Raw genomic sequence first — 24357 nt, 5'->3', positions numbered from 1 at the left:
TCTAATGAACGGTTCAAAACAATTTCCAAACGAGATTAAAACGCTCAAAAAAATCAACACGTTACATAAACAGTTAACTCTTGCAGAATTAAAAACCTAATAATGTATATGGTATCACAACGGCCCGGACACCATACACTAAAATCATACCTGGCATCTACAACCCGTTTTCATTGTATTCGGCTCTCGTATCTGTTGTTCAGTTTCATCGTAGCCTATGTATAGTAAGCAGCAGACCTTCTCGTTTACACAAACAGACTGTGCGATTGCAGAATTCTTTATGTGGTTGTGAAGAAAGATTTGTTTATCATCGAAATTCCGAAAGTGCAGTTTCAAGTAATTTTGACAGTCAGTCAGTAGGTGTAAGGGAGCCGAACAGCAGTAGTGATTTCATATCAAGCTAGTCAAAATTTGGTACATCACGGGAACTATTTATTAAATTGAATATCACATCACAAAGGTAATGTAGTTAGCCCACTTGTTTCATGCGAACAAAGAACTTGCTGTATTTGGTCATTTGGAATTCAGCACAAGTTTATGCTGATTGACGATGTGTAGCAAGTAAATCCCACTATTACTACATTAGCATTAGGTGACCAACCGAGTTATCAGCACTCGGCCAGTTATCGTACACACCATTTGCTTATCAAGAACCTCCTGTGGCTAGTCAGGCTGCTAAAGCTAATGTTCATGTATTTATTTTCATTGTAGGTGCACGCATTTTACGGTAATCATTCGTCGTCATGTTAAAATCGCATTTACAGCTGGTCACCGGACCGGTGGATCGTGCCTTAGCTGGGAAAGCACCTTGGCAGATTGTGGCCATTACGACTAGTACGGTGTTGGGAGCGATTTGGTTGTGGGAACTGCTGAGCGAAGATGAAAGTAAGTACCAGAGAGTGTAGGTAATAAGCAGCAGCTTTATGCCGATAAGATAAATGTGTGTAGCATTTCAGTTGCACTTTGATCGCGGTCGGCACAGCTGTCCGGTTGTTTACGGAGTAAGCTTTGTATACTAATTTATTCGCAGATAAAGTTAGACGTACACATTTTGAAACATTTTTAATGACAAATTTACCTCGTAGTGCATAAATAACTTTAACGAACATTACGAAGATTAATGTAACATTAATTATAGGCAAATTCAACCTTAACGGGAAGCATACCTCCCGAAAAAATACGTTTTAAATTTTCTAAAAATATCAAAAATATAAAAAAAAAAAAGTTTTCTACATTTCTAAAAAAAAAAGGAGGGATGCATTAATGACGTAGCATTTTAGGGTGACCATCCATGTATAAAAATACACTACAAGTGGGAGGGGTTTAAATTTGGTGCTTCATAAAACGTAAACAAACGTTTAACGTTTGTTTAAGTTTCACGAAGCACCAACTCTGGTCCCCCTCTTCCTTGTAGCGTATTTTTCTACATATCTGATCACTCTTAAATGCTACGTAGTTCATGCTTCTTTCCTAAGTGTGAAATACACTAAAAAAAAATCACATTTCCAATGGAATGGAATTAGAATTTCACATAACTTTCATGTGATCTCATAATTGGGAATCGCACTACAAAATCACATGAACCTTAGGTGTCCAATGAAATTTATTTGATTCATCACATAGAATGCATGTCATCATATGAATTTTATGTGAAGAAGAACTTACGCCATTTATTGAAAATTGCTGGACAGTGACGTAGAAAATGTTCCGAGTCTTCTTTTTCCATGCCATAAAAGCGACATACATCATCTTGAAATTTTCCCATCAGCTTCAAGTGATAACTGCTCGGAACAATTCTAACATATATACCACCGGTATATATGTTAGAATTGTTTTTTAGAAAGTTTCAGGATTTTGTGGATCACAGAGCCTAGCAATGGAAGTGTACTTCCAGTTTTCCTCCACTTTTGATGATTCCCACGCTTTTAGCTCCATTCTAAGAGATGCAACCGATAAGCTACAAAAGGTCTTTAGCCCCACGAACTTATGAGAAGATCCGAGACCCGCAATGACCAGGAACCCAATATAAGTTGACTAGATTATGACAAGGCAATTTTAAAAGTGATTGAACGGTTCTGTGACACTACCCCGAATGTCACTACCCCGAATGTCACTACCCCGAACGCCGTTACCCCGAATAGTACACAACCCCGAATGCCCATTACCCCGAATGACCATTACCCCGAATCCATTTCCAAAAGCTGTAAGCTGTATTTTTGTTTATTATAGTCACTCCTGGAATCTTCCTTCGCATATATAAAAAGAAGAGAAAAACTTCTTAATGGGTCAAGGGGTTTTAGGAGACCTTAATGGAGCAAAGGGTTTTCCCTTGTTTGAAAATATAAGAAAAGGAAATAATTAATTCTTTGGATATACGATAAAGAAGGGAATATTTCCTTCTTTGCATATGTATAAAAGAGAACATCATTAATTCGTTAAATATATGATAAAGAAGGGAATATTCCCTTCTTTGGAAATATAACAAAAGGAAATAATAAATTCTTTGGATATACGATAAAGAAGGAAATATTCCCTTCTTTGAATATATAACAATATAAAATGACAAAAAAAAGTGATAAATTACTAATTTCATCATCTTTTCTGGGGAATGGTACATTCTGGGGAATGGTTTTCTGGGGAATGTTATAGAATCGGTGTAACTGGTATTATTAGCAGTAAAAACAAGCAGATTTTTTTCCAAAGGCATTATAAACCTTCACACAGCGATCTGGGTGTATGAGATTCACATGTTCTGCATTGAAGTTTCCCTCTTTAGTGACACTTCAACAAATGGATTGAAAATATGATAATATTCCTTCATAATCGAATATTCTAAGATGAGAATATTCCCATTTTCCTTCTGAAAGAACTGCTCATATTCAAAAGAAGGAGAAATATCCAATAAAGATTTCTTTTCCCTTAATTTCTTCATGAGCTGTTCTTTCGTATTAAATTGAACCATAGTTCATGAAAAGAAGAAAAAATATCCATTTATTTTCTAAAATTACTTATTATTATTTTTAACCATGTTCTGGTCCAATTAAGTTTGAAAGAATAGCTCATGATCAAAAGAAGGAAAAAATTCCAATTACTGTTTATTAAATTACTTTTTCTCCTTCTACAATTACATTCCAGTGTTTAAAAGTATGAAAACCTCAAAACTCCAAAGAACTGCTCATGTCTAAAAAAAAGGAAGAATTTCTCAACGGTGTTCCAAGAAACAAATCAAATAATGATGAATAATAAATGAACTGAAAACAAGCATACTGGTTTTGGATTATTATTCTATATATAAAAATGAAAATGCTTTAAACGGCTCAATACATTAATATAGGGAAAAGAGGGGCATAGTGAGCATCCTGTGCTTTGGGAATGGGTTTCTAGCTACTCGAAGCAAATTAATTGGTAGTTGGGTTAATCTCATATTAAATCTTCCATTTGCATGGTTTGAAATTTAAGGTGGGTTGCAATCTGCTCACTATGCTCAATATATAGTAAGAAAATTGCCAAGGTTGAAAAATTCCTAACTTTTTTTTTTCGTGGATATGGCATTCGGGGAAATGTAGCACAATCCTTATCCTTTTAATCGCATGCTGTTCTTCCGTTTGTCTTAATTTCGGGGTTATGGTCATTCGGGGTAGTAGGGTATTCGGGGTAACGGCCATTCGGGGTAGTAGGACATTCGGGGTAGTAGCTTTCGGGGTAACGGCGTTCGGGTAGTGACATTCGGGGTAGTGTCACGGAATCGATTGAACACACTCCCAGTTTTTAGAATCCCAAGATGTCCTCTAAGGTCTCCTTCAAAGAGTTCAAAGGATTACACCTTAGAGCACACTTTTCGGCTTCTACACTAAAAAAAGTTAACACGTTTGATCGAAGTGTTTAACCACTTGATTTTCCATAGTCGATTGCTGAATCTTTATTCTTTATTGGAAGCAGTGAAAAGCTCATTTGAGTGGAGCATAAAAAAACCTCATCTTTTCTTATCAACAGAACGTACATTCCAAATGATACAGTGTTAACTTAAAGACTTAACAAAATACCACCTTATTCTATTTCTTACTACTACCTATCATTTACTTACTGAAGTGCTCACGGAACCTATTTTTAATAATTGAACGTGACAGATGAAAGTCGAAGACATGGTAACAACAATTGAACACACGACACATTCTAATAAAAGGCTCATTATAGCCATAATTAGTACGGAATGCGTTATACGAATAATTTGGTGTAAACGGAGCGTACGACGACGAATAACAAAATTCAACTCACAGCAAGACAATCTACACGGTAAGAAAAAAGTACCCAAAGTAAGTTCTTTTCACTCATCTCGGCACTGTAGTGCAGGAACCCAAACGTAGGTAAAGCGGGTCAAAGCTAAGAGTAAGAGAAGACAACTGGCTTCTTACTCTTTTATCTCTATCTCTATCTCTATCTTACGCACTTCAAATCGGCCAATTCACGAGCTGGTTCGCGTTTGACAGAAAATTGGTTCATTTTCGCCCCCGTACTGTCTCCTCTTCCTCTTAGGGTCAAAGTAGTTGTAATTTACTTGTGTGCAATTCGTATGGAATTTTCCACTCGCTTTCTACCCAAAAGTAAGTTATTTGTATCCAAAAGTAGGTAAATATGATTATACTCAACGTTGGGTTTCCACACTTTACTTGATTTTGCTCCTCCGTTTTTGAATAACATTAGCAGGAGAAAAGGAGACAAATTCCGGAGAACTTAGTGTTTGTTTACAAAAGCAATTACGCCCTAATCTCGAAGTTCTCCGGAATTAATCAAAAGTACAAAAAAGTGAACTGGCCGTTGGATACTTTTTTCTTACCTGTATGTGAGATCATTGAACAACATCCGATATGAAAGAAGCCTTAGCGACATTCATACGAACCTTCAGATATGGATCATCCCAAGGCAAACGCCGAAGAGCAAAGCGAATAAACTTATGTTGGATAGCTTCTACTTGCTGTGTGCTGTTCTGATAGTAAGGAGCCCAGACCACAACTGTAGAGCGAACTAAGGAACAATACAGGGTCTTTAAACAGTGAATATCAGAGAATTCGTTTGCAGCAAGAAAAATAAAGCCCATGATCTTTAAAAGTAAGATTCGAATCTAAGAAAACACCCAAATCCTTTACAGTACATTCTCTCTTTAGAAATGTTCCGGCAATGGTGTAATCAAATGAAATGACAGAACCACAGACAAACAGACATAACTCATTGAATATTTCTCGCCGTAAAATATCGTCGCTAATACATTACAGCCATCTGTTGAGTACACTGTGGTGGGTAGTACGCTGAACAGATGGCGGTAGTGCGTAAACGTCAAACGCAAGGGAATTGACTATGCGGCGCGCAGATGGTGGTACTACCAACTACGATACTTTTAAATTGACCGTTAAATGCTTGTTCCATGAACAACTTGCAAGTGTTATGCCTTTGTCCAAAGGATATTACTGAGCATTTGTTGGCATTCAAACTTATGCGATTAGATGCGCATCATTTGGGAAAAAAAGGTTTAATTCTGTTTGAAGGAAATGTGCATCTTCTTGACAGGTTGACATAAAGGGTGTATTCGATAAAAACGGCACACACATATTTACTTACCAAAATTAAACCGATTATCGGAATTTCTTGAAATTTTCAGGGAATGAAAAACTACTAATGAGTTACGATTTACAAAATTTGTTTTATTCAATTTCGTCTCCCATCCCGGATGCCCGCATCTTCCTTTTCACTCCATCCATCATATTTGGTACAACCGATTTTCCCAGTGTTGTTGTTGTTTTTGACCAATTTTTCTTCAACTCCAGCTCTGTTTTAACAGTTTTGGGATGTTTGCGAAGTTCCGGCTTCATAATTACCCAGAATTTTTCAATTGGGCGAAGTTCTGGTGAATTTGGTGGGTTCATATCATTTGGCACAAAATTGATTCGGCACCACTCCAACCGAGGGGGGAGACGGCTTTCATTTGAGTACCTCTTTTACTCAGAGCTGCTCAGAGCTACTCTGGTTTGCTCTGGAATCTGATCTTGTGACAAAAATAGAATTCGTAGGGCATATAACGTTTGCATTAAAAAAATGGACTTTTTTCGGATGGTGATAAAAAAAGCTAAGACAGATAATATCTTTTGATAAATTTCCCATGGAAAGTAATTATTTGAGCTTACTTGCAAAAAAATTCTACGCCCTTGCGAGCGGTTTTCCGGCAGTTAACCGGAACATTCGCCATGGCGGACGAAAACATGCATGTTTTTGAGTTCTTTCTTCGTTTTATTTGTCAATTCCTCCTCAGTTTTCGCGACAAAATTGTTGGAATAGATCTTACGCTTCTGGTTGGCCCAGAAATTCTCGATGGGACGCAGCTGGGGGACGTTGGGCGGGTTCGCCGACTTGGGTACCACATCGATATTCAGCCGCTCCATCTCCTCCAACGATCGCTTCGAGTAGTGGGCCGACGCCAGATCCGGCCAGAACACCGCGTCTTCGCCCTTATGGTATTTATTAATGAACGACACAACTTCCGGCAGGTATTTCGTACTATAAATTTCCCTGTTAACGGCCAGTCCGGAGCGAAAGAAGAGCGGCTTTGACATCCCCTTCTCGCTGATTGTCAGCCACAGCAGCACCTTCTTGGGGAACTTGGTGTGTGAAATGAACTTCACCTCGGAGCTCACTTCCTTCGTGGAGGAAGAAAAATACGAAGTGCCCTGCCAGTCGTTGTCATCCAGGATGAGATAGGTCTCGTCGTCCATCACCACCGCCACATCGCGATTCGCCGGAAAAACAAGTTGACCATCTTATTCAGCTGCTGCCGCTGCGTCATTGCCTGCAGCTCCGAAACCAGCGGACGTGACTTCCGCTTCCTGACATGTATGTTCATGTTCACCAGGTACTTTTTCACTGTTTGGCCGGTTGCACCGACCTCCCGGTCAAGCGCACGCAGCGATGTAGCCACTTTTTCCTCGGTCTTCCTCTTCAACATCCTTTGGAGCTTCGTGTCGCTCAGGGCTTCTTGTCGGCCGTCCGGAACCGGGCTTTCTTACGATGCTCTGATTGTTGTCTAATAGTGCCAAGATGTTGTAGATGCCGGAACGGGCAAATCCGGCGTCCACGCGCACACTTTTGAACGGAGTTGCTTCACTGTTTTTGCCATCACGGTTAGAGTTCGACTGATAGAGCTGCAGGGCTGGTAGCGATCAATGCTGTCAAAAATAGTGATTTTAGTGACCATGTTGAAGAAATAAGTGACCAAATAGTGACTTATATTTGTAAAATAAGTGACTAAAAAGTGACCTAAGCGAAGAAAATTAGTCGTTCTGATGGCATACCAAGTAAATGTTTGATGTTTTAGATTTATTCAATTAGAATCTCTTAAACACTAAAATATGTACACTGAGGCAAATAGACTTAAGAATTTCATAAGACTCGACTAATGAACGACAAATATGAATTTCATAAGCGCGACTTATGAAAGATTTTCGTCTAACATAAGATAGCTCTTATACGCCTTTAGCCATTCCATTTTTTCAAGCGTTGAAAGACGAGTGGTCAACACACGAGCTCCGTTATCTCAGCGTCCATGGTTCGGTTCCAGTTTGCTCGGATTTAATATTTTTTTGTCAACATTATTTTTCTTAAGGCAAATCAATGAAATTCATACTGATTTCTTGTGGCTAAAATTCATAAGTGTTTCTTATGGAATTCTTACGTTCTTTTGCCTGCGTGTATGATAGGATTAGAAAGTCTATGACTAAACCTCCAAGTGTCTACTACCTGAAAAAAACTAGAAAAAAATACCTGCAAGTCTCAGGGAATCTCATCAGTACTCAGGAATTTTAAAATAAATTTAAAAATTTTAAAATAAAAACATTTATTATTCATCATCTACACATTTGAAATCGGAAGAATAATTCCAGGAGATCTTCAAAGAAATTCGGAAAATAAGTCCAGGAGAGATTGCCAAACAAATTAAGGGGAGAAATCTAAGATTTTTTTTAGGAAATGAAATAAATTCGTAGGAGGCTTTCAATGTGAGTAGAGTTCCAAGGGAAGGAAAAAGAAATCTGAAATGAATTCAACTAAAATTCTTTCCATAGGATTTCTTACTGAAGAGAATTTCAAGGCAATTCCTAGGAAAATTAAAAGAAAATTTTATTCGGAGGATAGTTGCCAGAAGTATTCTAATTATATTCTTGTGGTATTGTTTAGAGAATTCAGAGAAGCGTTCCAAGTGAATTTCTGAAATAATTCCATGAGAGTTTCGGAAGAATACGAGCCCATGATGAGGAGAACTCCAAGTCAATTTTCATGAGGAATCTCCGTTGAATATGTAATGTACTATTCTGAGGTCTTCAGAACAACTTGAAAGTTCCCAAAATATTCCTGAAGTTAATGAAACTTCCTTGAAGTTCTTTTGTAGTTTGAAAAACTAGCCTGCTGCTCGCAATACTTCTGATAATTGTTTTTAACTTCTACAAACTTTTTCGGACTTCCTAAAATTTCAACAATTTTCCTAACGATCATGAATCTTCTCTAAAATCTTAACAATTCACTGAATTTCTCGAAGCTTTTTTAAAATTTATGTAATTTTAGGATATCTGAGGATATCTGTTCTTTCTTGGAGTTTTTGTTGCAGAGCTTTTTAGCGAGATCAATATCTTTCTTGAAGTTCTCGAAACTTCTCTAAAGTGTTTACAGTTCTCATGAAGCTTGTTGTACTACCCTGAAATTAATTGAACTGTTCTAAAAATGTTTAAGCTTCCGTGAACTTCTGGACTTATGTGAAAAGTCCTCTGAAAATCTGGGAACTTCTTGAAATTTTCCGCTAATTTAGTGAAACTTAGGAACTGAAGTCCCCTGAAAATCCCCTTGTTTTTGAGCTTTTCTAAACTTATTTGAAATCTCCCGAAATGTCCATATAAGTTCCTGGAGTTTTCGGATCTTCCCTTAAGATCCATAGACTTTTGTAAAGTTCTCGAAAAATTTCTGAAGATTTCTGTACTTCTGTGAAGTTTTCGAAGTTGTTCTGAAATTTCAGAAACTTCTTTAAGCTCCCACAACGAAATGATTATTGTAGTTCTATGATTTTCAACTTCAGTGATTTGTCGATTTTCGAAACTAATGCAATAATAGTCTAGAGTTTCCTGATGTTTTTAAAACTGCCCAAAATATTTCTCGATTTCCTTAAAATTCACTAGACTGCCCTGAATCTCTTAGTATTTTTTAAAAGAACCCACACTATTACTGGTGTTGAGTGAATTGCCTTTAAGTTATACAATTTTCCATAAGTTTTATAAAGTTTATAAACGCTCACGGAACTTTGCCTTAAATCACTAATTTTCCCTGGAAAGTCCAGCTCTGAAGTTTTCTATGCTAACCTTAAATTCTCTAAATTGATCAAATGTTCCGGTGAATTTTCTGATATATATTTATAATTCCCTGAATCTTCGAATGTTTTCAGATCAATCATAGAATTCTTGGAATATCCCATAATTCCTAGGAACTCCTTGTAAGCCACTGAAAATTTCCTTAAGTTTATGGGATTTTTGTAATGTTATCTGATCGTCCTCGAAGTACTCGGAACTTCACTGAATATAACAAAACAATCTAAAAATATTTAAATTTCTTAGAAGTTCTCTGGAATTTCTTGAAAATATCGGTGCTTGCTAAAAGTTCTAGCATTTTTTTTTTAATAATGGAACTTCGTTGATGTTATCTAATCAACTTAGCTAAATTTTCGATTTTTTTTAGATCTTGAAATACTCTCACATTTTCCGGATGTTCATATAATTTTTATTGCGTTCCAGAAATTTTCTCTGAGCAAACCGAAGATTCCGGAAATTCCCGGAAATTTTCTTGAAACTTCTTTAAGGTTTCTGCAATTTCATTGAAAATTTTTTAACTGCCCTTTAATTCTATGATCTGTTTTTATGTTCTCGCGGAGCTTCCCTAAAGCACTCAATTCTAATGAAGATCTTGGTTCTGTTTTAAAATAAATTGAATTCTGGTGAACACCATTAAATTTCCCTGGAATTCTCTGGATTTCTGTGAAGTTTCTGAAATATTTCTGAAATTTTCATAAATATTCTGAAGGACTCTGTACTGAATCTTTCGGAACATCTTAACGGTTCTCGATTTTATTTCAGCACATCATGGAATTAACCTGAATTTGCGTAAACTCACACTTATAGATTTTTAAACCAATCCAATTGTCTGGGACTTTCGCTTATGATCTCTGGAATTTCCAAAAGATCTCGAGATCTAGAACTTTTTCTGAGATAAATAGAACTTTTTTAAAGTTTCCACAATTTTGCTAGTACGAAACTTCAAGACATTAAAAATGTTGTGATCTTAGACTTACGAAAATGAAGTAAAGCTGTTTTTTTAACGTTTGCGTAAGTTGTTGTTGTTGTTGTTTTACATTAAAAAATCATATTTTTAACGCATTTCATAAATAGCTTTCTTATTATAAACCTGAAAATTATCCGTCAATGTTGTGTAAAAACCTGGAAAACTCAAGGAATTTTATTTAGCCAAATGAGTTTAGATAGAGAAAAACGATTAAACGTCAAAAAACTCTATACAAGGTCGTCAACTTCGAATTGTTCAAAAATTAGAACCAAATTTAGGCCTTTCCTACACACTGCAAGAAGAATGATCAATCTTGACATAAATTCACGCTAAAAAAAGTTTAAAATAGTGACTGATTACAAGAAAAAGTGACTTTAGTGACTCGGCCTTAAAAAAGGAGACTTTTTAGTGACTTGCTTGAAAAAAGTGACCAAGTCACTAAAAAGTGACTCGCTACCAGCCCTGTAGAGCTGTCAAATTTTATCTGCTGACTCATGGGTTACTATGATTGATGCTGCATGGGTAGTTTCGTCAGTGCGGGTGAAGGTAAACCCATAATAAATCGACAATTTTTGTCCATTTTTTTAAATGCAAACGTTAGTTTTGGAATCTGTCCATGCAAATGTCAGTTCAAATACGAAACGAAACAATGAATGAAGAAAATAAATGGATGGATATTTAAATAAGGAAATGAAAAGATTGCGGGGTTGCTAGTGTAATAGGATGCTTTGTTGATTGTTCATTAACTCTTGATTGCTTGCAATACTTATGAATATTTTAGATCGACAAAAAGGCGAACTAAGAGGTGGACGCCTGAGCTTTTCCACATTTATATCGCTGTGAAGCAACTGTAAACTCTAGAGGGAATTTATATCTGTAACTGAAACCAGTTCGATTTTGTTTGCCAACCTGGTTAAAATGTCATATTTAATTATCTTAAAGATAAATCGTCCAGCTCAAACCTTTGTAGAGGTAAGAGGTGGGACCATCATCATCATCATCAAATGATCTCGTTTTCTACCAGTTCACTAAAGTTTTGGATATTTTCTTAAATCACTCTGATGATAGCTTTCTGCAGGGCACTTTTCTCTTTGCAAAGGTAATGAAATTCACCAGGATCTTGCTACCGTAGTACTGCAGATCCAGATGCTTAAAGCAAGCGAATGAATATACCCTTCCGGCTACCAGCTCCGGTGGGAACATGTACTTGAGGATGAATCCTGTGAGGTTCTCGGTTGCTAGAACAGGAAAATACAAACGTACAAACTATTCCACCAAACCACAGACGCCCCCCCCTAGCTCCATTTACTTTGTATAAAAATAACAACGTTATTGCGTGATGTTTATTTTGCTAGCAGGTTCTCCGATGAATTGAGTGTATTTTACGGCATAGATCACCGGCTGAAAAAACTAACGTTCCTTTACACCGAAAACATTGATTGCTTGGGCTGCGTCAAAACAATCGAGATAATAAAATCGTTCATCAGAGAGCAAAAGAGTTCCTCAGAGTTACTCTGGATTGCTCTTAATTTCTCACTGTCTTCCCCCTCGACTCGAACACGTTACGAGCGTAGTGGCAGGATGCTAGATCTGGCCAAAATAGAGTTGATCCTTTGTGCTTCCTTATGAATGGCAAAAGACGCTCCTTAAGGCACTCTTCCGTGTGAATCGCACCGTTGATTGTTCCGGAAGCGATGAAGGGAGCGCTTATTTTACCACATCAGCAAATCGCCTGCCAGATCAGGAACTTCTTTGCAAATTTCGATAATTTCTTCTTTCGAACATCCTCCGACATTGAACATCGAACTTATACTTAACAACGAAATATTCTTGCCCAGGAAGTTGACGTAGGTTTTGTCATCCATCACGATGCAACACGATTTGGTGAGCAACTTCGGGTAAAGTTTCCGGGTGCGGGTTTTCACAGTTTTGCTCTTTATTCCGGTTTAAGGCTTTTGGCACCTTATAAACATTTAACCCAGCACGCTTCATGGTTTTTTACACAAAACCGACTGACACCTTGGACTTTTTAGCGACATCTCAAATTGACATGTTTGGACGATTCTTGAACTGTTGCACCACTTTCCTGGCCATTTTTTGTCCATAGAGATTTTCACGCCTGGTTGTATTGGTGTGCTGTGTGAAACTGTGGTAGTAAAAATCCGAGGAAAATACATAACAAACCGCTGTCAAACTCATTTTGACAGATTGAATTACATTCATTTTAACGTTAGTCCGAGGAAAATAATACACAACTTTACACGGCGATAGACCTCCGTTAGTGTACGTGCGTTAAACGTCACTAATCTCTATTGGACCACTTTTACGACCACTCCCTTCCTTCTTTCAGGCACTCCGCGCTCCTTGATGGTTCTTATCACACGAGACACAGTTGTATTTGCAAATCCAAGCTTTTTAGCGATCCATTGGTGGGACGCCTCTGGATTTTGATTAAACTTGACAGATGTAAACAAGCCACTATGAATAAGATTTACTCAAATTTTCAGGATCAAAAATTACAGAAGGTTTTCGGTGTGCCATTTTTATCGAACACACCCTTTACTTCCCCGGGCATAACAATTCTGTGGAAGTGCTCAAAGAACAATACGTTGAGGGTCGGCAGAAAGTCGCAGTTTCAATATTTCCTAAACGAGTGTGTCATCTTCACGGTACAAATGGATATGTTTGGTTCTTAATGAAAAGTTATCCAAAATCCAAATTTAAAAAATATCAAAAATTTAATCAAAAGTTGTTATTCTACGATTCATGTAAATTTTCAAGTGTCCAAGGTTTCAAATCTTTCAAAAGTTTGCATTTTTCATAAGCTTTAAAAAAAATATTAAAAAAATTGAACAAGAACATATTTTAATATTTTAATTTTTAACACTTTGTCTCGGATGTCATTTCGATTAGAAGTGATGTTTTCGTGCTACGATTTATTAAATAATGTTGAAAACGCCATTTTGAAATTGCAAGAGTTTAAATGAGCGGTGAAAGACGACTGAATTGAAAGAGACTAAATAGTTACATATAAGTACTTATGATATATTCTAGACCTAGATTACTAAAACAAAACCAGTGAAATAATTTCAACTACTCACAATTCCAGGTCTACATTCACGCATAAGACGGCACTTCTTTCGACTAGCCCGCAAAGTCCCAGCCGTTCGGAGAAGGATCGAAGGTGAGATCGCCAAAATCAACGAAGGTTTCATGAAGGAAGCCGCACAGTACGGCCAATTCACCACCGTTCTACCAGAGGCTGGTCTTAAGCAAGATCAAATCCTACAGAAAGTCGATGAATATCTTGCCCTTGGGCACTACAAATGGAAGGAGGGTTTCATATCCGGAGCGGTCTACTACTTCAACCCGGACTTGGTGAAACTGGTTACCGCGGTGTACGGTAAAGCATCGTACACCAATCCGCTACATTCGGATGTTTTTCCAGGCATTTGCAAAATGGAAGCCGAAGTGATACGGATGACGGCTACGCTGTTCAACGGAAGCCCCAAATCATGCGGAACGATGACTACGGGTGGAACGGAGTCTATCATGATGGCCTGCAAGGCGTACCGGGACTATGGACGGGACGTGAAAGGCATCACGAAGCCAAATATAGTGTTACCAGTAACGGCACACACTGCCTTCGATAAATCAGCCAAGTACTTTGGAATGTTCACCAAATCGGTACCGGTCGATCCTTCAACCACCGAAGTAGATATTAAGGCAATGGAACGAGCGATCAACCGTAATACGGTGATGTTGGTAGGATCGGCTCCCAATTATCCGTATGGAACTATGGATAATATTGCAGCGATTGCAAAGCTGGGTAAGAAGTACAACATTCCAGTGCACGTGGATGCCTGCTTGGGAGGCTTTCTAATCATCTTTATGAGACGTGCCGGTTACAATGTTCGATCGTTTGACTTCAGCGTCGATGGAGTTACCAGTATTTCTGCAGATACTCATAAGGTTTGTGGCATTGAGCAACTTGAAGTTAACAATCAGCTAACATATCTCATTCGCTTACAGTACGGCTTCACTCCTAAGGGATCATCTGTAATTCTGTACTCAGACAAACTGTATCGTCACTACCAGTATACCGTTACGACGGAATGGCCCGGAGGTGTGTACGGTTCGCCAACTGTGAACGGATCTCGTGCCGGTGGTATTATTGCTGCCACCTGGGCAACGATGATGAACTTCGGGCTCGATGGATACGTGGAAGCTACCAAACGGATAGTGGATACCGCACGATACATTGAAACCAAGTGAGTTTTCGACTATTGCCGCAGTAGGTTAGTATTGGGGAGTTAATCAAATGAATTGTTTTTCAGACTTCGTAAAATTGACAACATTTACATCTTTGGAACACCGGCCACTAGCGTGGTTGCTATCGGTTCGAAGGAGTTCGACATTTTCCGTCTATCGGCAGAGTTGAATACTTTAGGATGGAATCTGAATTCCCTCCAGTTCCCATCTGGGTAAGATGATTTTTTTTCTCCTCATAAAACGTATCCTATCTTGTTATCGTTCTATTCACAGAATCCACATCTGCGTTACTTACATGCATACTCAAGATGGTATCGCTGACAAGTTCATCAACGACATCCGCACCAAAGTCGCGTTGATCATGCAGAACCCCGAGAAGCCGGTAGAAGGAAAAATGGCCATCTACGGTGTAGCGCAGTCCGTTCCCGATCGGGAAGTGGTCGGAGACTTCACTAGATGCTTCATCGACTCCATGTACTACACACCGAACAGCCAATGAAGAAATTACTTCGTGATATATGTAAAGAATATATGTATGGATGTTTATTGTAATTGATTATCGAAAAATATATTTACGAATGTTGACATTCTGGAGTAGTTTGCATGAGCAAAGCATTCTACAGAAAGGGGTTGGTAGCGTATTGATTCTGAAGATTCTGCCACAGTTGAAAAATTTCCGAACTCGACGCATCCGTAACTACCAAATTCTGTCCAATATCAAGCATTGTTACCTCACCGGAACCCTCCTGAAGCGTAGGCCAAATCAAGTTCTGCAGCAATTGATCCGTGCTGGGTGATGGGTCACTATCAAAAATATACACAAGCATCATTAAATTATATCCCATGACGCCGAATTCAACAAAACTCACCTATACTTTGCAAAATTAGTCCACATCCGAACAATCCGATCACTTACAATGAGCGCATGGCTTCCCGGAGGCACCTCGACTCCCATCTGCGTAGCCAGCTCGAACATGTATGGAAGCTCATCCGTATGTATCGCTCCGGGATGAGTTATACCCAGCAATTTCTTGTATAAATTCAGATCTCCATCGTAGGAGAATTGATAATAGTATACCGGTGCCGATGCACGCCCGTGCAGTTTCGCTGTATAGTGAATCGGAAATAGATACTGATGATCACCGTAATATTTACTCCATTCGAAGAATAAGGCCAGACCAATCGGTTGACCATTGAAGTAATGCTGCTGGAATGCGTTGCTCACGGCTTTCGATGTGGGTGTATTGTCGTTGATGTTCCAGAAAAATGGTACCAGTAGGTGAGGGTTATCATTGAACTGACCAAAGACGGTTTGATCTACCAACAATTCCAAAGTTGTGAAAAAAGACCCCTCTAGATCGTTGTAACCCAAGATAAGAGGAGCACTATGCTGACTGGATTGTATCAGGTTCAATGGGATATCACGCAAAGCTCTTGGTTCTGGTGAGCTTGCAGGTTCAAGTGATGGAGCAAAGTCCAGCGGTCTTAAGAACCTCGGCACCGGCACGGTATACAAGGCCTCTTGAAACGGAACAAAACTGCTAGCCGGTAGTGTTCTCAACTGATCCACGTAGACTGCACTATCGCTCGAGAAACCGAAGATGTTGGCTAATCTATCTGCGTAGAATTTAGGATTGGGCTGGAATGCAAAAGGAGCCAAAGCCGTTCCGCTCTGGGCGATTGCCTTATGAAAGAGTCCTTGTGCCATGTCCGATAGATAAAGGAAGTGCACCAACGAGCTTCCGGCTGAGCTTCCGAATATAGTCACACTGTTTACATCACCTCCAAACGCGGCAATGTTCTTTTGTACCCAACGTAGTGCTTCAACACAATCCTTCAGTCCCCAATTTCCCTGGGCATATTGGTCGCCAGTACTCAGGAAGCCCAGCGCTCCCAGCCTGTAGTTGATAGTGACAACGACCACATCTTCCCGCACCAACTTCTGCGGATCGTATAAGTCAGCATCTCCAAACCCGGAACTGTACGCTCCACCGTGGATCCATACCATCACAGGACGGTTCCCTATCAATTCCTTGGTGTAGACATTCAGAAACAGGCAATCTTCATCACCGATGATCTCCAAGGTATTCAGCTCATATTGAGGACAGAACGCACCGTGCTGGCTTCCATCGCGTACACCGCTCCATCCTGGATGAGGATCCGGATTCCGGAAGCGAAGATTACCAACAGGAGGTTGCGCGTAAGGGATTCCCTTGAAGGAATAGTACGAACAGAACAGTCCACACGATTCTACGGTGCCCTGAATTTGTCCGGAAGGAGAACTAATCGTGGGTCGATCTTGCGCGGATACTACCACGAGGACCAGTAGCGCAGCCAGCAGGGATTTCTTCATCTCTTGAAGGTTTCTGGAGGAAAACTGAAGCCTGTAGCTATTCGCCCACAGTAGTTATCGACGTATAACTGGAACCAACCAAGATAAGATATCAAAGAAAAAATATTCTAGCACCCCAGATTCCTCGAGCTGATGCTCACGTTGATCTTTTCGGTATATGAGCTACAAAACTCTTAAAATCTATCAACGTCGCGTGATTTGAAAATTACACTCCTTTGATTACCCCGCTCATACAATCAGAAGATAAGATTTTGACTTCTGGAAATTCCTGTCCCTCTGCGCACGACTGCTGGGGTTCATGTAGATGTGAACAATTTGTAAAATAAAGCTCATACAATGCCGAACCTTAGCTTATCTTTGATATCTACCCAAAAATGTATTCACACCAATTTCCGCGGGATTTGGCAAGCTATAAATACAGGTTTGCCGGTCAACTCTTAGCTTAGTTGCATTTTATGCTGTTGCGAAAATGTTGAAGCTCGCAACAATACTAGCTTTGGCGGTGGCCGCCACCCAGGCCGATCCGGTAAGTTCTGTCAAATAATACGTAGTATTCGAATAAAACCGTCAACGAACCATACCCTTACAGGCCCGTCCAATCATCACAACTCGCGGAGGTGATATCCAGGGTGTAACCTCCAGCTGTGGCCTCTTCTGCAGCTACTTCTCCTTTATGGGCATTCCATACGGTGAACCACCAGTTGGGGAGCTGCGTTTCCGTAATACGGTGCCACATCGTGGTTGGACAGGGATCAAAGATGGTAGCGAACATCGCAATTCGTGCCCATCTGGCGCCTTGGTGGGTGATAGCTACGAAGGAGACGAAGATTGCTTGTTCCTAAACGTCTACACGCAAAACATTATCGGTTCACGCCCCGTCATGGTCTGGATCCATGGTGGATCGTTCTCAGGAGGTTCTGGTGATTCGTGGATCTACGGACCAGATCACCTAGTTCAGGAGAATGTGGTGATCGTCACCATCAACTATCGGTTGGGACTTCTCGGATTCTTCAGTACTGGTGATGAGCACGCCCAAGGAAACTGGGGTATGAAGGATTGTGTTGAAGCTCTGCGATGGGTCCGCGATAATATCGCTGCCTTCGGAGGCGATCCCAACAATGTCATCATCTTCGGTGAGAGCGCTGGAGCAGCAGCCGTACACTATTTGGTACTATCACCAATGGCTACTGGATTGTTCCACAAAGCTGTCGCACAGTCAGGAACCGCTCTATCACCATGGGCCTTCCAATATAATCCACAAGAGATGTCACGCCACGTGGCCAATACATTCGGATATCCAACCAATGATAATGCTGAATTGGTTCGTCTGATTCGGTACACTCCGAAAGGAGAGTTTGTTAGACTGCAGCAAGGATGGACAGACATTCCTATTCCTCGAGGCTTTAAACCATTTGAGTTTGTCCCCACGGCCGAACCAGCTAATTCCCCAGAACCCACTTTCCTCACACAGCGTCCGATTGATCTACTGAATGCAGGAAACTTCAACAAGGTACCTATGATCATCGGGTACAATAATGCCGAATCATTGTTTATGATCCATGAACACCAAATCGACTCAACCGTCTGGAACGAATTCACCCGCAATCCACAATTCTTCGTACCCCACTACTGGCGCATTGCACCAGGCACTCCTGGATCCAACGCCGTCAGTCAAGGATTCCGTAATTTCTACTGGCAAGACCGTCCACTTGGACCCGATATTATGCTCGAATGGACAAAATTCCACACCGATCAGCAGTTCATTTATCCCATTGATAAAACCGTACGGCTTACCGCTCAACATAACACTGCTCCGACCTACTATTACCAGTTCAGCTTTGACGGCGACTTGAACCTGGTGAAGCGTATATTACTCCTCGGAGAATGGCCGGGAGCAATACATGCCGACGAACTACCGTACATGTGGTCAATGACAAGTTTGCCTATCACACCTATTCTTCCCGGAAACCCCGCCCTTGCGGTCCGAAACCGCATGGTCCGTATGTGGACCAACTTTGCCATTCACGGAAATCCGACGCCCAACTCCGACAACGAGCTACAGAATGTCAATTGGGCCCCAATTCAGAATCAAAATATGGCATACCTGGAAATCAACGAAAGCCTGATTGCCAGCAGCAGTCCAAACCAAGCCCGCTTGAACACCTGGTACGATTTGGAGCGCAGCTACGCCAACGGCCCCTTCGAGTATCCAATGACGTAAATTAGATTAAATTGTTTTATGCATAGATATAATAAAAATTCTGTAATTTATTTCAACTAATCCTGCTCTTTCTTGATGACTGACCCCCTAGCAGATACGATAAGAAGCTTATCTTTGCCTATGCGTTCAAAAACACAATAACACAAATCCTCATCGACGCACAAGCGTTAATCTTCCATTAAGCGGTTTATGGCCGATTCGATTAATCTTATCTGCTAAAAGTGTTGGATAGTGACAGTGTATAAATAGCCGTCGGTGGCTCCGTTTAGCATGCAATTAACCTACCAAAGAGGATGATCAAATTTGCAGCGATTTTGGCGTTGGCGCTAGCCGCAGCCGTGCAGGCCGATCCAGTAAGTTCATCTAGCAAACAAATCTAGCAGGCAGACGTAGTGACTTCATTATTTACAGGCCCGCCCCGTCGTCACCACCAATGGTGGTCAAATCCAGGGCGCTACGTCGAGTTGTGGACTCTTCTGCAGCTACTTCTCGTTCATGGGCATCCCGTATGCAGAGCCTCCAGTCGGTGAACTCCGTTTCCGTAATACCGTACCTCATCGCGGCTGGGAAGGTGTCAAGGATGGCAGTGAACACAGATCATCTTGTCCATCGAGTAGCTTTTTTGGTGATGGATACTCAGGAGAAGAGGACTGCCTATTTCTGAATGTTTACACCCAGCAGGTCGTTGGGTCTCGTCCAGTCATGGTGTGGATTCATGGCGGATCATTCTCCGGAGGATCGGGTGAATCGTGGATCTACGGTCCAGATCATTTGGTACAACAAAACGTTGTAATCGTTACCATCAACTACCGATTGGGCGTTTTGGGATTTTTCAGCACCGGAGATGAACATGCTCAAGGTAACTGGGGTATGAAAGATTGCGTGGAAGCTCTGCGTTGGGTGCGAAACAATATTGCTGCATTCGGTGGTGATCCGAATAATGTGACGATCTTCGGCGAAAGTGCTGGAGCTGCTGCCGTGCACTACCTGGTGCTATCTAGAATGGCTGCTGGATTGTTCCATAAAGCTATCGCTCAATCCGGCACTGCACTCGTTCCATGGGGCTTCCAGTATAACCCACAGGAAATGACGCGTCGTATTGCGGAAAAATTCGGATATCCAACTAACGATAACGCCGAGCTGGTACGACGTCTTCGATATACACCAAAGGGTGAATTCGTCAACCTCCAAGAAGGATGGACAGACATTCCGATTCCTCGTGGCTTCCGCCCGTTTGATTTCGTCCCAACAGCCGAACCTGCCAACTCGCCAGAACCAACCTTCTTAACTGAACGCCCCATTGATATTCTTAAGGCCGGAACCTTCAACCACGTCCCATTTATAATCGGTTACAATGATGCCGAATCGTTGTTTATGATCCACGAGCATCGCATTGATTCAACAGTGTGGAACGCATTTATCAGAAATCCTCAGTTCTTCGTGCCACACTATTGGAACATTGCGGCTAACAGTCCTGCCTCGACGGCCGTTAGCCAAGCCTTCCGCGATCTCTACTGGCAAGATCGGCCTCTTGGTCCGGATATTATGCTGGAATGGACCAAATTCCACACCGACCAACAGTTTATCTACGCTTGCGACAAGGCTGCTCGATTAACTGCTCAGCACAATACTGCGCCAACCTACTACTACCAATTCAGCTACGACGGCGATCTTAACCTGGTCAAACGCGTTACTCTTCTTACTGCATGGCCGGGAGCAATGCACGCCGATGAACTGCCATACCTGTGGTCCATGACCAATTTCGCAATCTCCCCCATCCTGCCCACCAATCCAGCGGTCGCCGTTCGCAATCGAATGATTCGCATGTGGACTAATTTCGCTACCCATGGCAACCCAACTCCAACCGCTGATAGCCTTCTGCAGAACGTCCGCTGGTCACCGTTCACCACGCAGAACATGGAATACCTGGAAATCAATAGTTCGCTGCTACCTGGTAGCCGCCCGAACCGTGAACGACTGGACACCTGGTACCAGTTGGAGGAACAGTACGCCAACGATCCCTTCTACTACCCGTGGCAGTGAACTGTTGTTTCTCCACCACCAAAGATAGTGAGAGAAATAAAGCAATACTCACTAAATAACTGTTTGTTTCAATTTTGGGATGACGTTCGCAAATTGTATCTTATCGGAGAAATGGACTAATCTGCATGGACTTTCCGAATCTATAAAAACCTGTGCCACCATAATAATAACATTCAAAACCATGTTAAAGTTCATAGCTTTAGTATCAGGGAATAACTGCCAGCTGCGGTCTGTTCTGTAGTTACTTCCAGTTCAATGGCATACCATTTGCGGAACCTCCGGTAGGTGATCTAAGATTTCGTAATCCAGTGCCACATCGTGGATGGGCCGGTGTACGTGATGCTACCGATCATGGGGAAAACTGTCCAACGCTAAGTCCACTCAGCGATTATGGAGGAAGCGAAGACTGCCTTTTCATCAACGTGTACACACAAAATTTGATCGGATCTCGACCGGTTATGGTGTGGATTCATGGTGGAGCCTTTGTGTTGGGTTCCGGTGACTCTAGGATGTACGGTCCGGATCATTTGGTGCAGGAAAATGTGGTTATTGTGTCCTTCAACTACCGGTTGGGTATTCTGGGATTCTTCAGTACGGGTGACACCCATGCCCAAGGAAACTGGGGTGTGAAGGACTGCGTTGAAGCTTTGAGATGGGTTCGTGACAACATAGCGGCATTCGGCGGAGACCCTAACAATGTTACGATTTTTGGAGAGAGTGCAGGTGGAGTACTGGTACACTTCCTGGTGTTGTCCCCGATGGCTACCGGACTCTTCCACAAGGCAATCGCTCAGTCGGGTACGGCACTAGTTCCATGGGGCTTCCAGTATAACGTACGGGAAATGGCTCACAATATTGCTGATGCTTTTGGATACCCACGTGAAAGCGAAGAGCTCACCCGACTCTTACGGTACACTCCGATAAGTGAATTCGTCGCTCTTCAAACATCTATTACGGACATTCCCATTCCTCGCGGATTTAAACCCTTCGAGTACGTTCCAAGCGCTGAACCGGTCAACTCCCCAGAGCCCACGTTTTTCACTCAACGTCCTATAGAAATATTGCATTCCGGAGCCTACAACCACGTTCCAATGATGATCGGCTACACTAGTGCCGAAAGTCTATTCATGGTCCGGGAGCATCTGTTGGATTCAACTGTATGGAACGAATTCACTCGTAACCCACATTTCTTCGTTCCACATTTCTGGAACATCCCCAGCAATACTCCCGAATCGAACGCAGTTAGTCAAGCATTCCGCAATTTCTACTGGCAGGACCGTCCCCTCGGACCAGACATTATGCTAGAGTGGACCAAATTTCACACGGATCAACAATTCCTATACGCCATAGATAAAACCGTCCGCCTAACGGCCCAACACAACTCGCAGCCTACTTTCTACTACAAATTTACCTTCGAAGGCGATCTGAACCTTATGAAACGAATGCTACTACTAACGGATATGCCTGGAGCTGTACACGCGGATGAGCTGGCCTATCTGTGGTCGATAACAAACCTGCCCATATCGCCGATTCTTCCGAGTAATCCGGCAAACTTTGTTCGCCAGCGCATGGTTCGCCTTTGGACCAACTTTGCCATCCGCGGGCATCCAACGCCAAATTCGGATGCGGATCTGCAGAACATCCATTGGTCCGAGATTCAAGGAAACGACATGATCTATCTTGACATTGGCGAAAATCTAGTTGTGACACAGAATCCAAACCAGGAACGCATCGATCTGTGGAAAGATTTGGAAGAACGTTACGCAAACGATCCGTTCTATTATCCTTACTCATAAGATTTATTTGTACAAAACGAAATAAATGCAAAACCACTTTCAAAAGCTCGGCAAGCTCGTTATCATGAACCTTCAACTCACCTTTAATCTTATCTTTATCTATTGAAAGCACATCCGTTCAAAGAAATAGCCACGCGGTTGCTCAAATTAGTTGCTTTCCTAAATTTCGAGTGCAATGAACATATTCTTGCTTCATTGTGATTTTCATCGGAGATGAAGACTGTACTTGACCGTTTACACCCAGGAACTGATCGGACAGTGACTGGTATTGATCGTTATTCATGGCGGAGGCTGCAATGCTGGAATGGACGATGATTATCTTCAAGGTCCTCAGAAATTGATTATCGTAACTATCAACTACAGACTTGGTGCGTTGGGATTTCTGAGCACCGGTGGTAAAAACGCCAAAGTAATCTAGGGAATAAAGGACTGCATTGAAGCACTGCGCTGGGTGCAACGAAACATTCTATCATCCGTGACTATTTACAGAAACTCAGCAGGCCTTGAGTCCTTTCGCGTTTCAAACTAATTCCAAGACAAAATAGCCGAGTCTTTCGGCTTCTCGGCTAGCGACAGTATAGTTTACATGGATCAGCTACAGCTAAGGATTAGCTCGAAAGTAACAAAAGTAAATAAAGTCGAGCTACCAGTGTCAATCGATGCTCCTGCTATTACACTATATATTTCGCGTTTCACACCAAAATGGACTAATAAGCGCGTTTTCATTATTAAATAGTGTGATAAAACTGCAAGTTTACGTCTAATCGTCTTCGGTGCACTTATTCCTTATGATGCAAGCAATAAGTGCTCCGAAGACATCAAAACGATTTGACGGAAACGTGCACTTTTATCACATTTTTTGCATTTTTGGGACAGTCCAGTTTCAGATGCAATCAGCAATACTATCCGATTATAGGATCACATCGCATTTTTAAATTTATTTACCAGTCAAATTGCTGTTTGACGTAATCACCTTCCGATTAAAATATTTTTCAATGTTACTTAAGTCATCCGATTTCTATGGAGATGCCGTTTGTCATAAGTAACAGCACAGACAAACCCGTGAAAAGTGTACGTTTGTCGTTTCGCTTTCTCATTATTAAAGTGAATAAATCGAACTGTTTGTTGCTAAGATGATTTCGGTGGTCCTAAAATGATGAATGGGCTGCACGTAAGAATTTTATTGATAAAGCTCGATTCAAAGTAAATCTGGACGCACGGTTTAATACACCACCGCGCCCCTGGTGGTTGGAACAAAAAACGTTTGACAGGCATTTGTTGATGTTTCATTGACGAAGAAATTGGTGAAAAGT

The 24357-nt window shown here is 41.2% G+C and overlaps 5 protein-coding genes across 6 annotated transcripts; 4 read left to right on the top strand and 1 right to left on the bottom strand.

The window, feature by feature from the left end:
• Positions 1–315: 315 nt before the first annotated feature.
• On the top strand, positions 316–15157 carry Sply (Sphingosine-1-phosphate lyase). Of its 2 annotated transcripts, none has more exons than XM_065239765.1 (6): positions 316–460; positions 712–885; positions 13469–14331; positions 14392–14630; positions 14697–14843; positions 14905–15157. In XM_065239765.1, the coding sequence occupies exons 2-6, from the start codon at positions 744–746 to the stop codon at positions 15128–15130; spliced, it is 1617 nt and encodes a 538-aa protein (XP_065095837.1). In that variant the 5' UTR covers positions 316–460; positions 712–743; the 3' UTR covers positions 15131–15157. The 2 variants fall into 2 exon arrangements, with proteins under 2 accessions (XP_065095837.1, XP_065095838.1); XM_065239766.1 differs by having other exon boundaries at positions 336–414.
• Positions 15145–17022, bottom strand: LOC135717632 (acylcarnitine hydrolase-like). Its single transcript, XM_065239762.1, has 2 exons — positions 15501–17022; positions 15145–15435 (listed from the first exon to the last, which is right to left on the bottom strand). The coding sequence occupies exons 1-2, from the start codon at positions 16982–16984 to the stop codon at positions 15249–15251; spliced, it is 1671 nt and encodes a 556-aa protein (XP_065095834.1). The 5' UTR covers positions 16985–17022; the 3' UTR covers positions 15145–15248.
• Positions 17023–17411: 389 nt separating this feature from the next.
• On the top strand, positions 17412–19255 carry LOC135717631 (acylcarnitine hydrolase-like). The gene is made up of 2 exons (XM_065239761.1): positions 17412–17510; positions 17574–19255. The coding sequence occupies exons 1-2, from the start codon at positions 17454–17456 to the stop codon at positions 19203–19205; spliced, it is 1689 nt and encodes a 562-aa protein (XP_065095833.1). The 5' UTR covers positions 17412–17453; the 3' UTR covers positions 19206–19255.
• Positions 19256–19498: 243 nt separating this feature from the next.
• On the top strand, positions 19499–21287 carry LOC135717552 (esterase E4-like). The gene is made up of 2 exons (XM_065239688.1): positions 19499–19558; positions 19617–21287. Exons 1-2 carry the CDS (start codon positions 19499–19501, stop codon positions 21246–21248), a joined length of 1692 nt encoding a protein of 563 aa, XP_065095760.1. The 3' UTR covers positions 21249–21287.
• Positions 21288–21577: 290 nt separating this feature from the next.
• Positions 21578–23089, top strand: LOC135717551 (juvenile hormone esterase-like). The gene has a single exon (XM_065239687.1). It carries the CDS (start codon positions 21707–21709, stop codon positions 23042–23044), a length of 1338 nt encoding a protein of 445 aa, XP_065095759.1. The 5' UTR covers positions 21578–21706; the 3' UTR covers positions 23045–23089.
• The last annotated feature ends 1268 nt before the right edge of the window (positions 23090–24357 follow it).

Source organism: Ochlerotatus camptorhynchus, unplaced genomic scaffold, assembly GCF_037179485.1.
Source record: "Ochlerotatus camptorhynchus isolate MF236.1 unplaced genomic scaffold, CSIRO-AGI_Acam_v1.1 ptg000062l, whole genome shotgun sequence".
Classification (NCBI taxonomy): domain Eukaryota; kingdom Metazoa; phylum Arthropoda; class Insecta; order Diptera; family Culicidae; genus Ochlerotatus; species Ochlerotatus camptorhynchus.
Note: the sequence above shows the minus strand (reverse complement) of the source record. Positions and strands in the feature narration are given on the sequence as shown.